Source organism: Mobula birostris, chromosome 5 (genome assembly GCF_030028105.1).
Source record: "Mobula birostris isolate sMobBir1 chromosome 5, sMobBir1.hap1, whole genome shotgun sequence".
Lineage (NCBI taxonomy): Eukaryota > Metazoa > Chordata > Chondrichthyes > Myliobatiformes > Myliobatidae > Mobula > Mobula birostris.
Window position 1 is genome coordinate 197084113 of NC_092374.1, and position 15639 is coordinate 197099751.

General features: G+C 46.9%; 1 protein-coding gene across 4 annotated transcripts in view; it reads right to left on the bottom strand.

The window, feature by feature from the left end:
* Positions 1–3196: 3196 nt before the first annotated feature.
* Positions 3197–15639, bottom strand: part of LOC140198222 (valine--tRNA ligase-like) — a 40707-nt gene continuing 28264 nt past the window's right edge. For all 4 annotated transcript variants that reach the window (XM_072259266.1, XM_072259267.1, XM_072259268.1 and 1 more), the window contains 4 exons: positions 10703–10814; positions 9394–9566; positions 6047–6196; positions 3197–5357 (listed from right to left, as the gene is read on the bottom strand). In XM_072259266.1, the coding sequence (XP_072115367.1) occupies positions 5289–5357; positions 6047–6196; positions 9394–9566; positions 10703–10814 (504 nt within the window). In that variant the 3' untranslated portion in view covers positions 3197–5288. The remainder of the gene's footprint in view (positions 5358–6046; positions 6197–9393; positions 9567–10702; positions 10815–15639) is intronic.

A 15639-nucleotide genomic window follows, 5' to 3' on the forward strand; every position in this document is an offset into this window, starting at 1 on the left:
TTCCTGGTTCAGAATGGTTTCGCTTTCGGGGAGCTGCTGAGTCCCTGCAGTACCGAGACTGTCCACTACACGCGCCATTCTCAGTGATGAACGGTCCTGCTGTAGCGATTCGGCCCGAAATAATGACTGTACTCGTCTCTACAGATGCTCCCTAGCCTGCTGAGTTCCTCCAGCATTTTGTGTGTGTTGAACGAACATGATATTGCTGCAAGTGTTCAACGGGAAGGAATGGCAGCCATTTCTACATCAGGGTGGGATCAGAAACACAGTAAACAGGTCGGAGTATTAAAGAAACAGAGAGAAGAGGCTGGTTCATTGCAAGACAGGACTGAAAGGGACAATTCCTGAAAAGCGAGACAGTTTTCAGATGAAGGATCTCGACAAAGTTGATGAACTGAGAGCTTGGATACATACATGGAATTATGATGTAGTGACCATTACAGAGACTTGGCTGACACCAGGGCAGGAATGGATTCTCAATATTCCCGGATTTCAGTGCTTTAAAAGGGATAGAGAGGGCGGAAAAAGGGGAGGAGGGGTGGCATTACTGGTCAGGGATACTATTACAGCTACAGAAAGGGTGGGTAATGTAGCAGGATCCTCTTTTGAGTCAGTATGGGTGGAAGTCAGGAACAGGAAGGGAGCAGATACTCTGTTGGGGGTATTCTATAGGTTCCCTGGTAGCAGCAGAGATACAGAGGAGCAGATTGGGAGGCAGATTTTGGAAAGGTGCAAAAATAACAGGGTTGTTATCATGGGTGACTTTAACTTCCCTAATATTGATTAGCACCTGATTAGTTCCAAGGATTCAGATGGGGCAGAGTTTGTTAAGTGTGTCCAGGATGGATTCCTGTCACAGTATGTGGACAGGCCGACTAGGGGGAATGCCATACTAGATCTAGTACTAGGTAATGAACCGGGTCAGATCACAGATCTCTGTGGGTGAGCATCTGGGGGACAGTGACCACCACTCCCTGGCCTTTAGCATTATCATGGAAAAGGATAGAATCAGAGAGGACAGGAATTTTTTTAATTGGGGAAGGGGAAATTATGAGGCTATAAGGCTAGAACTTGGGGGTGTGAATTGGGATGATGTTTTTGCAGGGAAATGTACTATGGACATGTGGTCATGTTTAGAGATCTCTTGCAGGATGTTAGGGATAAATTTGTCCCGGTGAGGAAGATAAAGAGGATGAAGGAACCATGGCTGACAAGTGAGGTGGAAAATCTAGTCAGGTGGAAGAAGGCAGCATACATGAGGTTTAGGAAGCAGGGATCAGATGGGTCTATTGAGGAATATAGGGAAGCAAGAAAGGAGCTTAAGAAGAGGCTGAGAAGAGCAAGAAGGGGGCATGAGAAGGCCTTGGCAAGTAGGGTAAAGGAAAACCCCAAGGCATTCTTCAATTATGTGAAGAAAAAAAGGCTGACAGGAGTGAAGGTAGGACTGATTAGAGATAAAGGTGGGAAGATGTGCCTGGAGGCTGTGGAAGTGAGCGAGGCCCCTAATGAATACTTCTCTTTGGTATTCACCAATGAGAGGGAACTTGATGATGGAGAGGACAATATGAGTGGGGTTGATGTTCTGGAGAATGTTGATATTAAGGGAGAGGAGGTGTTGGAGTTGTTAAAATACATTAAGACGGATAAGTCCCCGGGGCCTGATGGAATATTGTAATGTAACGGGGCAACCTGAGTGGTAATGGTTTATGCAGTGTATAGTGTTAATATGAGTGAATATATTGACCATATGATACCAAGAATGTAAAACAATTTTTCCACCATGTTTTGTCTTTTCTACATACTTTATTATGAAGAGTTAATTTTTAAAATACAAAATGCGGCTCAGAAACAGACCTTCTCCACTCGATTCATCGCCAGTCGTTACCCATCCACTTACACAAATCCTACACGGCAGCTCCCACATTCGTCTCTTCAGTCCCATCGGTTCTGGAGTGGAAGCGAGAAATGGGAGACTGGCTCAACTCTGGGAGACTGGAGGAGGTGCACCGCCCTGTGCGGCCAGCAGGTGGCAGAATTGCTCCGCTTATTGGTCCTCACACTCTGCTCTCACAATGCATAGAAGGAAGTTTGTGAAAGCAATATACTTTGTAATTTTTCTCTGTAGTCTTTCAATCTTATTTACATCTTTCCTGTAGACAACTGCACACAATGCTCCTAATCTGAGTGTCCTGACCAGCAGTATCACCGTCTGGTTCCGGAATCTGTCAAAGGACTGCGAGGACTGCTGAGAGTATCATCGGGGTCTCTATTCCATTCACCAGAGATAGTTATCAGAATCAGGTTTAATATCACCGGTATACGTCATGAAATTTGATAATTTTACGGCAGGAGTACAATGAAATACATGAAACCAGATGCTGCTTGGATCAAGGAGCATTTCTTAGGAGCAACACACATAAAAGTTGCTGGTGAACGCAGCAGGCCAGGCAGCATCTCTAGGAAGAGGTACAGTCCACCTTTTGGGCCGAGGCCCTTCATCAGGACTAACTGAAGGAAGAACTAGTAAGAGATTTGAAAGTGGGAGGGGAGATCCAAAAATCAGACAAATCAGAGAGGGTGCAGAAAATATTTACTAGAACGCTGCCTGGATCAGGGAGCATTTCTCATGAGGACCGGGTAAGTGAGCTGGGGCTTTTCTCTTTGGAGAGAAGGAGTCTGAGAATTGACTTGATCGAGCTGTACAAGGTAATAAGAGGAATCGATAGAGTGGACAGCCAGAGGCTTTTTCCCAGGGAGGAAGTGGATAATAAGAGAGGGCATAATATTGAGGTGATCGTGGTAATGTGAGGAGGCTGATATACGGGCAGACACCATACGGCCTTTGACAGATAAGGGTCAGGCCCTGTGCCATGGAATGCAAGTCAACTCGGGATCCTCCACTGCTGCCAACTTCCTCCACTGTGATGTGTCATCATCTTCCACCAGCTCCACTGCTGAACTCTTGTTTTGGTCACTTCTTGTCTGGAACCTTCCCCTCTGACCGTACCACCATAGGTGGCCCTTCCAGGAGCTGAGCTCCACAAGTCATCACTGTCGAGATCTCAGGAACTCGCAGGTCTCTCCACCATGACAAGGTGATGATTCTCAGAGAAGAAAATTACTTGCATTTCCTCATACCTTTGAATTCCTTCTCCCACCCATCACCACCCCACCTCACTCTTCATTACTTCACATAAGCACTGCCCTTTCAAAGAGAATTATTTTTATTTCAGTTACTTTCAGACAATTGCAAATTGTATTTTAACCACTTGTTATTTCTTGAAGCAAAGTGATTCAAACTGTTGAACTGGCAGAGGTCAGCATTATGAACAGGATCTGGTCAAGCAACACACACAAAATGCTGGAGGAACTCAGCAGGCCAGGCAACATCCATAGAAAAAAGTAGTCGACATTTCGAGCCGAGACCCTTCGACAGTACTGCACCCAAAACGTTGATTGTACTTTTTTCCACAGATGCTGCCTGGCCTGCCTACCTCCTGCAGCATTTTGTGTGTGTTGCTTGGATTTCCAGCATCTGCAGATTCTCCCTTGTTTGTGATCATCTGGTCAAACCCATTTTTGCAACAAATGTTCTCAGTTAATAACTCTGCAAATTAAAATAATAATTCACATCAGCAGAACCATTTCAAGAGCCTGAAGTTTATAGTATCACTTGGTCACAGATTGAAGACTCCAAACAAGCCAACATTCTTGCAACAAAACAATAGTTTTTTTTATTTGAACTCATGCCAGCTCTAAATTGGGAGATGGAGGAGAGGGGTGGGGTGGGGAAATGGTCAGTGTGTGCCAGTGCACAATGGGAGAAGGCTGAATGAATGCTGGGAGGGAGCAAGTAAACAGGATGGCAGGTGGGGAGAAAAAGGATCGGGGGTTGGCGGTGGGGGGAGTCAAGATGGAATCAATTTCCCAAACAACCAGAACAATGTGGGGATTGTTACAGAATGACGTGGCTGGAAATGACTGCACTACTGGGCAGTCACTTTATGATGCCAAGACAGATCGATGTGAGGGAGTCCTTCATTAAATATTCAGTTTTTGTTCATTGTTGGCACTGCCCTGTGACGTGCAGCAGAATGCAAATCCTTTCCCAACTCCACAGCGTTGGAGATCCCAAAACCTGGACTTAATGCCAGTACTGGAAGTGGATTCCAGCTTGTCAGTGCGAGGCGAGAGAACCTGCAAAAGATTTTCTGTAAACTCTCAGGGGAACAGATGGCGGCTGGGGGATATTCACAGCCTTGGGCCACAAGCCATCATCTGGATATTCTGAAGGGGGTTGGGTGGCTGAAATCCAAGCCCACCCCTCTGAAAAATCCCTGGTGGTTCAGGGGTGCAGCGGGTGAAGATGCTGCATCACGGCTCCAGACCCGGGTTTGCACCCAACCCCATCCGGCAACTAGAACAAAGATTGGCAGCTGATCAGTTCCTCCTCCCACAACCTCACATTGCAACGTCCTGAAGCTCCCTCTTCCCCACGTCCATTAGCTACTGAAGCTTGTTGCTTCCCTTCTCACCCTTCTTCCAAACGAGCTCAGCCTGACCACTTTGTCACAATCAATCTCTGTAGCAGATCATTCAGGTGAAGCCCAGAAACTTAAAACCTGGAGACCATCTCCAGGTGAGAGTGAGAGGGAGAACAGGAGGGAACAAGTTTGTCAACAGTTTCTGGTGGGCTGGTTAGGAGACAGACACGAGGTCTGTCTGCAGGGCTGCATGGCCTCAGTAAACGAGGAGATGGAAAGGTGGTAGGTGATGGAGAATTACGAGAGGGAGGAAAAGGTAGGGAAAGAAACAACAACTTGGAGAAATGAACGAGATGGCAAGCAAAACAGAAAAACAGAGGCACTGAGGAAAAACAACATGGAAGTGAAGGTAAAAGATTGAAGGGAGAAATCAGAAAGAGGAAAGAGGGAGAGAGAGAAAAATGGGAAGAGTTGGGTTGCAGAGAGAGAGAGAGAAAACGTGCCACTTGGAGAGGGAGAGTGGGAAAGAGTGAGTGCAGGTAATTCCCTCTGAGGTGGAGGTGGACCAACCTCTGTCACCCACAGATCAGGGAACGGTGAGGCTTGGCACACAGACGGGACTGAATGGAAAGGAGTGAGACAGCAGGCACTTCATGTCACCCATCACCAACCCGTCCACACCAGAGCTGGGTTTGTCCCCGGAAAGTCAGGTCTGGTGCCAAGAAGGGCCACACCATCCTTCAGGCAGGTGCGTCACAGGAGAGCGGTTAAAATCCCGGCACACTCCCTGCTGCACTCAGCAGCTCAGATCATCTTCGCAAAGTTCCTCATGGCCTCTTCCACCTTCTGCAGTTCAGTTTCACTTTGCTTCAACTGTGGAAGGAAAGGAGAAAATCAAATCCAGCTCAGGATGCACTGTACGATAACGTTCAGGTGAGGTGGAGAGACTGCAGGAAGCTCAGCCCCTCGACCACATTCCATCATTCAAAGAGGACCATGGCTGACTTATTGTCCCTCCACCCTCACCTCGCGATTCCTTCCTATCAGTTCTGGTTTTAAAACAGGTTAAATACAATCCCAGCCGAGATCCCAGAAGACATCTCCCTCTGCACTCCTCTATCACACATTTCCAGGGTAGGTACACTGTGCAAAGCTCTCTCCTCACACTCCCAGTGTAAGAACAACACAGGTTAGATACAGAGTAAAGCTCTCCCTATACAGTCCCATCACATGCTACCAGGGTGGGTTCAACACAAGTCAGATACAGAACTGTTTTGGCACAGACCACCAGCACAAAACTCACACTCTGAATGTGCAGATTCAGCTGTGTTTTAACCTGTGGGAAGGGTTTCTGTCTCTGGAACCATACATCCAGTGACTGCCTTCAGCTGACGGACACTTCCCATGAATCACATAGACTGAGTGGGACCACCCACAGGGTCCAGTGTGAGAGATGGCCACACCTCCCTCGATCACTGCAGACCAGATCGACAAGGTTAACCTGCGTGTGAATCCTCCAACTGACCCTGGGCACGAACAACTTTCAGATTCACCCTCCTCACCTTCTCCACCTCCATGTCCTGGATTTTCTGAGGCACCTTGGTGCCGTAGTCAGCTTTGGACATTTTCTCCCTGAGTTTCGCAATCTGCTTCTGAACCTCCCCCTGCTTGGTCTTGAGTTTTGTGACCTCCTTTTCTGCATCAATTAGTCCCTTTGAAACAAAAGGCAAAAGAAAGTGGAAACAGTGGAAGATTTAAAGATTAGCTCACTACATTCTGCATCCTGTTTTCCTTTGCACCATATGGAAATATCTGTTTGGATGGCAGGTGAACAAAATCCTTTCACTGTGCACGTGACAGTAATAAATAGTAATGTCTGTATAACAGTGGGGGCAGCCAGATGTTGAGGTTAACATGTCCCTGTCCACACCTTCATTTATTTCATCCCACCATACACTTCCTCCGTTCTCTCCCAAAAATTAAAAACTCCCAAATTGCCCCTTCCCCAAGTGCTCTGGTTCCCTTCCCAACCCCATCCTAAAGGTGCGTTTGTGGGCTGCTGGGAGTTACATCTAGTGGAGGCAGCGACAACATAGCCTGCCCAAAATGTTCAGTAAACCGACAGAAACAACACAGTAACAAAACAGCAAAACTAACCCCTTTTCCTCCCACCTACCCAACCAGTCACACAGACAGGAGTATAAACCCAGGACTGTTTGCCTCTGAGCCGACAGTCCTTGGTCCCAGACTCTCCGATATGCCTCCAATTAGAGACTTTGTCTATCACTGAGAGAAAATACACCCAGGCTGCACACTCCCTCCTCAAAGCTGTAATGTTGCTGCCCTCCATTCATCTCCTGTGTGCTGTCATTTTCTCCCTCTGACACAAGATCAGAACTGTATGTACCCTGTGGTTTAACCTGAGTGGGAAACAGTTCCAATGAGGCTTTGACGTTTCTCCTTCCTTGCCTCAGAAGACACATGATCCAACCACACAACGTGTGAGAGTTGCTCCTCCAAGACGGGGGTCCCAACCTGGGGTTCATGGACCCCTCGGTTAGTGGTAGGGGTCCATGGCATTAAAAAAAGCTTGGAAAACCCTGCTGTAGCACTGTGTGAAAGTAGACAAAGTGGTAGAGGAATTCAGCAAGTCAGGAGGTATCTATGGAAGGGAATAAAGAGTCGACGTTTCTTGCCAAGACCCTTCATCAGGACCAGCCTTGGCCTGAAATTTCAACTCTGTATTCCTTTCCATGGATGCTGCCTGACCTGCTGAGTTCCTCCAGAATTTTGTGTGTTGCTCTGGATTTCCAGCACCTGCAGAATCACTTGAATTTATCTGCTCAATATTTTGTTCACTTTTTGCACTATTTCGTGGTTCCCTGATGGGGATGGCACGGTAACGTAGTAAATAGTGTAAAGCTGTTACAGAGCCAGCGTTCAGCAGTCGGGGTGCACTTCCCACCGCTCTCTGTAAGGAGTCTGTACATTCTCCCCGTGACTGTCTGAATTTCATCCGGGTACTCCGGTTTCCACACACCTTCCGAAAACGTATGTTTACATGAATGTGAAGACAATGGAAGATGTGGACGTTGCATAGCTGTAAGAGATTAGTTTAGTTGGCAACACACACAAAACGCTGGTAAAACTCAGCAGGCCAGGCAGCAACTGTGGAAAAGAGTGAAAAGAATACGTTTCGAACCGAGACCCTTCATCAGGACTGGAGAAAAAAGATGAGAAGTCAGGGGAAGAAGGTGGGGGAATGGGTGGAAGAAATACAAGGTGGTAGGTGATAGGTGGCGTAGTAGGTGAGGACACAGTAACCCTATACCTGGTGAGGTGTGGGAGGATGGGGGTGAGGGTGCTGATCTTTTATACCATGAGACATAGGAGCAGAATTAGGCCATTCGGTCCATCGAATCTGCTCCGCCATTCCATCATGGTCAATTTATTGTCCCTCTCAACCCAATTCTCCTGCATTCTCCCCATAATCTTTGCTGCCCTGATCAAGAAACAATCAACTCCACTTGAAGTATACTCGATGACTCGGCCTCCACAGCCGTCCGTGACAATGAATTCCACAGATTCACCACCCTCTGGCCAAAGAAGTTCCTTCCCATCTCTGTTCCGAATGGATGTTCATCCATTCTGAGGCTGTGCCCTCTAGTTCTACACTCACCCACTGTAGAAAACATCCACTCTACCTGAGCCTTTTCAATATTGGATAGGTTTCAATGAGATCCCCCTTCACTCTTCTGAATCCCAATGAGTACAAGACCAAAGCCATAAAAGACTCCTCATATGTTTCCCATTTCATTCCCAAAATCATCCTCATGAACCTCCTCTGGACCCTCTCCAATGCCAGTTAAGGGGCTCAAAACAGCTCACAATACTCCAAGTGTGGTCTGACCTGATAAAGCCTGAGCATTACATTCTTTTTCTTATATTCCATGCCTCTCAAAATCTATGTCAATATTACATTTGCCTTCCTTAACACTGACTCAACCTGCAAGTTAATCTTTAGGGAATTCTGCACAAGGACTCCCCAAACTATTTGTACCTCTGGTTTTGGGATTTTCTCCCCATTAAGAAAATAGTCTACGTCTATATTTCCTCCACCAAAGTCTATGACCGTACACCTCCATCAGCCACTTCACTGCCCATTCTCTCCATCTGTCCAAATTCTCTGTATAGTCCCTGCTTCTTCAACAGTACCTGTCCCTTCACCAATCTTCATATCATCTGCAAACCTGGCCACAAAGCTATCAATTCCATCATTCAAATATTGACATATAATGTGAAAAGCAGTGGTCCCAACATCGACTCCTGTAGAACACCCCTTGTCAACAGCAGACAACGAGAATGAGCCCACTTGCTTCCCAGGTATTGCCTCCTACCAGTCAGTCAATCCTCTATCCATGCCTGTATCTGTCCTCAAATACCACAGACTCTTGTTAAGCAGTCGCACTTGCAGCACCTTGTTAGAGGCATTCTGAAAATCCCAGTAATTACTCCACTGTAATACTGATACAGCTGACTTTAACTTCCAATGAACCTTCTGGCCAATATCATCCCCAGATCCAACGCTGGTCATGGCAAGGCGAGAAGCTTTGTGCTGCTGGTGACAAAGAAACAGTTAAGAACAGACATTCCAAAAACCACAATTGGCCCACCAGGTTTCCATACCATGAGCCCACAAAGACATGGCCAACAAGAAGCTTGGCATATCCTGGGCGGTGGAATATTATCACTGAAATGGGAATTGAGATGGGCAGCATCTCCAGGTTCAGGAATGTTGACTTCCCTGCAACCTATCGGCTCCTCTTCACAAGGTGCTGGAAGAACTCAGGGGGTCAGGCAGCATCTGTGGAAGGACTGTGTCAGGGAGGTGATGTTGAGATCAGCTTACCTTCAGCATCAGGTGAACAGAGCAGCGGTCTGAGGCGATGGCGACGGCACAGCCAGCTGGACAGTCCTTGTCCACCAGCACTGTCACTGTCTTGCAGGAGGACAGCGTCTCAATGTAGGGGGTGAACAGACCCACCAGGTCGGCTGTACTTTGGTCCAAGCACTTCAAGTAACCTTCAGGCAACAAGCAGAAAGACTGTGAGCCCGAGAGTTCTCAGCTAAGTCATGGTACAGGGACGACTCTACCACAGCACCACGATCTGGGACGTCAGTCTCCTGCACCTCCTGTCCAGCGGTAGCTGTGAGGAGATCTTTCGTGTCAAAGGGAGGGAGGTTCGTTCAGACAAGCATGGGGTACAGGTAGGGCAGAGAACAGAAAACATTTCCCCATCTCACACCAGATGGTATACTTCTCCAAACTTCTCTTCAGTGTTACAATCAAACCCACATCCACCACTTCCACTGGCAGCTCATTCCACACTCTCACCACCCTCTGAGTGAAGGAGTTCCCCCTCAGGTCCCCCAACTTGTACTGGTCTATTATTGGTTTTGGTGTATTATTGTCACAAGTACTAAGATACAGTGAAAAGCTAGTCTTGCAGAGTGTTCATACAGATCAGATCATGACACAGTGCATTGAGGTAGATCAAGGTAAAACAATATCAATGCAGGATAAAGCGTAACAGATACACAGAAAGTGCAGTGCAGGTCAACAATAAAGTGCAAAATCATAATGAAGTCGATTGTGTGCCAAGAGTCCATATTATTGTACAAGAGGTCTGTTCAATAGTCTATAACAGTGTGATAGAAGCTCTCTTTGAGCCTGGTCGAACATGCTTTCAGGCTTTTGTGTTTTCTGCCTGATGGGAAGGGGAGAAGGGAGACTGTCCGGATTGGGTGGGTCTTTGATTATACGGGCTGCTTGACTGAGACAGTGAGAAGTATCGACAAGAGATCATAGAGGAGATGCTGTTTCCTGTGATGTGACAATCATAATCATAAAACAACATCAATATGAAAACTGATAACCCACTTGGCTGTGAAACCCCAGAGAACCACACGAGGGAGGGGAGTAAGGTTCACCGTCCAACATTTCTCTCAAGGACAGCATCTCCCCCAGTGCTGACTTTCCTCTGTGCTGCACCGAACAGCCGTCAGCTGGGATCCGATCGACCGCCCCCACCAGCCAGGGGAGACTGAAGCACTGACCCGACTCTGGTAACAGCGCCACACAGAGGCAAGCGTGGGAAATGCGGCCAGGGAAATTCACGTGAACAGTGCGGGGCAGCGGTCTGGAAATGCAGACTCACAGTCAGCCTTGGTCTTGGTGAGGTTGTAGTCGGCTCGCAGGGACCGGACGGTGTGGATGATGGACAGGACAAACTCCATGTTCCGGTCGAGTTCCTCGTCCCTCCAGTTGTACTGCAGGAAGAGAGGAAGAGGAGGAGGACTGAGGCACAGTAGCATGAGTTACATTCACAGACAATGAGAACAGTCTCAGATCCACTCTCCTATTTGCTTCCACCATCACTCCTGGCAGCCCATTCCAACCACCCATGGGAAAACTCACCCGACACACCCCCTCAAAACTTTCCTCTCGCCCAACGTAATGCTGAGCTCTCTATTATTTGACATTTGTACCCTGGGATAAAGACACTGAGTGTCTGTCCTATCGATACCCACTTCGTCCTCCAGCTACAGTGAACCTCGGTAATCCCAATCCACCAGCAGCATTTTTGTTCCCTTTGGAACTACCTGCAGGTACTTGGATATGGAACAGTCTTCAATGAAAAAACCTACCCCAGACATCTGCACTGTCAATGCTCCCCCCCATCTCCCATCCGTCCAACAATCTCTCTGACACCACCACCTCTGGCAGCTCAATCAGCACCAGTAGTCAGAGACCGCTTCACCGTGCACCTACGCCCCATCCATCAGAAAAAAGCAGGATCTCCCAGAGACCACCCATTTTAATTCCACTTCCCATTCCCATTCCGACATGTCAGTCCATGGGCTCTTCTACTGCCGCAATGAGGCCACCCTCAGGTTGGAGGAGAAACACCTTATGTTCCATCTGGGTAGCCTCCAACCCTATGGCATGAAGATCAATTTTTCTAACTTCCTACCGGTAATGGCCCCCACTGCCTTCACCATTCCCCATTCCCATTTCCTTTTCATATTATCTCTTCACCTGCCCATCGCCTCCCTCTGGTACTCCTCCCCCTTCCCTTTCCTCCTTGGCTTTCTGTCCTCTCCTATCAGATTCCCCCTACTCCAGCCCTTCATTTCTTTCACCAATCAACTTCCCAGCTCTTTACTTCATCCCTCCACCCTTCCCAGTTTCACCTCTCACCTACCACCTTGTATTTCTTCCACCCCTCCCCTCAACATCTTCCTCTGACTTCTCATCTCTTTTTCTCCAGTCCTGATGAAGGGTCTCGGTCCAAACTGTCGACTGTACAGGAACAGGAAGTTATGGCAGATGAATGTGTGGCTGAAGAGTTGGTGCAGGGGGCAGGGGCTCAGATTTCTGGATCATTGGGATCTCTTCTGGGGAAGGTCTGACCTGTACAAAAAGGACGGGCTGCACCTGAACTGGAAAGGGACCAATATCCTGGCGGAATAGGATGGGAGGTAGAAAAGTGGGGGGTGGGAGTAGCATTACTGGTCAGGGATAGTATCACGGCTATAGAAAGGGAGGACGCTGCAGAGGGAGTGTCCACTGAGTCGTTGTGGTCGCAAGTCAGAAATAGGAAGGGATCAATCATTGGGCTGGGAGTAGTCTATAGGCCCCCAAATAGTGCTCAGGACACCAAAGAGCAGATAAGCAGGCAGATTTTAGAATGGTGCAGGAAATACAGGGTTGTAGTTATGGGTGATTCCAACTTCCCTCATATTGACTGGCACCTCCTGACTGCAAGAGGGATAGATGGGGCTGAATTTGTCAGGTGTGTTCAAGAAGGATTCCTGACACAGTATGTGGACCGGCCGACGAGAGGAGAGGCCATACTGGATCTACGTTTGTAGTTCTGGGTAATGAACCTGGTCAGATGGCAGACCTCTTGGTGGGGGAGCATTTTAGTGAGAGTGACCACAACTCCCTTAGCTTCAGCATAGCTATGGAAAAGGTTAAAAACGGACAAAGTGGGAAAGTGCTTAACTGGGGAAGGGCTAACTATGAAGGGATGAGGCAGGAACTAGCAAAAGTAAATTGGAAACAGATGTTCAAGGGTGAAAGCACAGAAGTAATGTGGAGGAAGTTTAGGGATCACTTGTGCTGGGTTCAGGATAGATTTGTCCCACTGAGACAAGGGAAAAATGGTAGAAAAGGGAACCGTGGCTGACGAAACACGTGAGGCAACTCGTCAAGAGGAAGAAGGAAGCAGATGTTAGATATAAGAAGCAGGAGGGGCTCATGATAAATATAGGATAGCCAGGAAGGAGCTTAAGAAAGGACTTCGGAGAGCTCGAAGGGAGCATGAGAAGGCCTAGGCATGTAGGATTAAGGAGAACCCCAAGGTGTTCTATGCGTATATGAAGAACAGAAGGATGACAAGAATGAAGGTGGGGCCGCTAAAGGATGAAGAAGGCAACATGTGCCTGGAGGCGGAGGAGGTTGCAGAGGTCCGAAATAAATACTTTGCTTCAGTATTCACAAGTGAAAAGGACCTTCATCAGGGTGAAGTCGAAATAGAACAGGCCTGTGTGCTGGACAATGTGGAGATTAAGGAAGAGGTAGTGTTGGATCTTCTTAAAAACATCAAGATTGATAAGTCCCCAGGGCCAGAAGTGATATACCCCAGTTTGGTGTGGGAAGTGAGAGAAGAGATTGCTGGAGCAGTAGCTATGATCTTTGAATCCTCTTTGGCTGCAGGGGAGGTGCCAGAGGACTGGAGAATGGCAAATGTAGTTCCCTTGTTTCAGAAACATAATAGGGAGAATCCTGGGAACTATAGACTGGTCAGTCTTACGTCGGTGGTCTGCAAACTATTGGAAAGGATTCTTAAGAATAGGAACTTCGAGCACTTGGAGAAGTACAGTCTACCCAAGGATAGTCAACATGGCTTTGTGAAGGGAAGGTCATGTCTCACGAGCCTAATTGAGTTTTTTGAAGAGGTAACAAAAGAAGTTGATGAGGGTAGGGCAGTAGATGTGGTCTACATGGATTTTAGCACGGCATTTGACAAGGTCCCCCACGAGAAACTCATCCAGAAAGTCGTGAGGTATGGGATTATGGGATCAGTGGAACCTTGGCTGTTTAGATAAAAAAAATTGGCTTAAAGGAAGAAAGCAGAGGGTAGTAGTGGAAGGAAAATATTCTGCCTGGAGGTCGGTGACTCGTGGAGTGCAGCTAGGATCTGTCCTGGGACCCCTGCTCTTTGTGATTTTTATAAATGACCTGGATGAAGAGGCAGAAGGATGGGTGAGTAAGTTTGAGGATGACACAAAGATTGGAGGAGCTGTAGGCTGTTGAAGGTTACAACAGGATACAGACAGGATGAAGAGTTGGGCAGAAAAGTGGCAGATGGAGTTCAATCTGGATAAGTGTGAGGTGATGCATTTCGGAGGGACAAACCAGAAGGCTGAGTACAGGGTTAATGGTCGGTTATTTTAGAGTGTGGATGAACAGAGGGACCTTGGGGTTCAAGTTCATACATCCCTCAAGGTCACTGCACAGGTTGATAGGATAGTTAAGAAGCCTATGGGATGTTAGGCTTCATTAATAGGGGGATTGAGTTCAACAGTAGAGAGGTCATGTTGCAACTCTACAAATCTCTAGTGAGACCACATGCAGAGTACTGTGTTCAGTTCTGGTCACCTCATTATAGGAAGGATGTGGAAGCTATGGAGAGGGTGCAGAGGAGATTCACCAGGATGTTGCCTTGATTGGAAAACAAGTCTTATGAGGCAAAAATAGCAGAGCTGTGACTTTTCTCCGTTGGAGCGTAGAAGGATGAGAGGGGATTTGATAGAGGTCTACAAGATTATGAGAGCATAGATAGGGTGGATAGCCAGTACCTGTTTCCCAGGGTACGAATAGCAAACACCAGAGGGCATATGTACAAAGTTAAGGGAAGGAAGTTTAGGGGAGACATCAGGGATAAGCGTTTTTTTTTTACACAAAGGGTTGTGGGTGCCTGGAATGACTTGCCAGGGATGGTGGAGGCTAAAACATTGGGGGTATTTAAGAGCCTCTTGGATAGGCTCATGGATGAAAGAAAAATAGAGGGTTAGGGGTAGTGTGGGCTTAGTACTTTTTTTTTTAAGGAATATATGGGTTGGCACAACATCGAGGGCCAAAGGGCCTGTACTGTGCTGTAGTATTCTAGTGTCTAGTGTCTAGACTCATTTCCATATATGTTGCCTGATCTGCTGTGTTCCTCCAGCATTTTGGGTATGTTGTCACATTTCCAGCATCTGCACATTTTCTCTTGTTTGTCAGTAGCATTATACAGTTAACTTTTTAAATTTGTGACATAAATACATCTTACAATTTGTCGATTTATTTGTGGTAATATTACTTTAGTGTTGTGTGTGAGTTACATGTACTATGCTGTGCACCCTGGTCAGAGGAATGTTGTTTCATTTGGCTGTATATGTGTACATTTGAAATGACAATAAACTTGAACTTACACTTCCTCTCCCTCATCGTAAAACTGTCTCTTGGTTTGTTTGACATAAGTAAACCTCTTCTCGTGACTACCATCAGGAAGGAGGGACAGAAGTCTGAAGACGTACATTCAACATTTTAGGAACAGCTTCTTCCCCTGTCTTTCTGCTCCTGTATCTTATGGTCATATCAGATTTCCAAACCGACAATGAACACATGAACCATACTTCAGTATTTCGAGCAACATGCACAAATTTCTGGAGAACTCAGTATGTCAGGCAGCATCTATGGAGGAGAAAAGATCCTGATGCAGTGCCTCAGTCTGAAATGTTGACTGTTTATTCCTCTCCATGGATGCTGACTGCAAGGGCGTATCTACAGAAAGTAGCGCCCCTGGCAAGCACTGAAATTGCACCCCTGTCCAAACATCTGACACCCATCTTTTAGATAACTTTACCATAATATCAGCTCAAAAATACGAGTCAAATTCGTTAACCTTTTAATTAACAAATTATGGCACTCCATGAAAATTATAACTGCACCTTCCTTGCTTTCACTGATGCTAATTGGTCTATGATGTGATCAAAGTCTGCTTTTTCAGTTTCTTCTCTTTCTGCACTCTGCAGAGCAAGATCA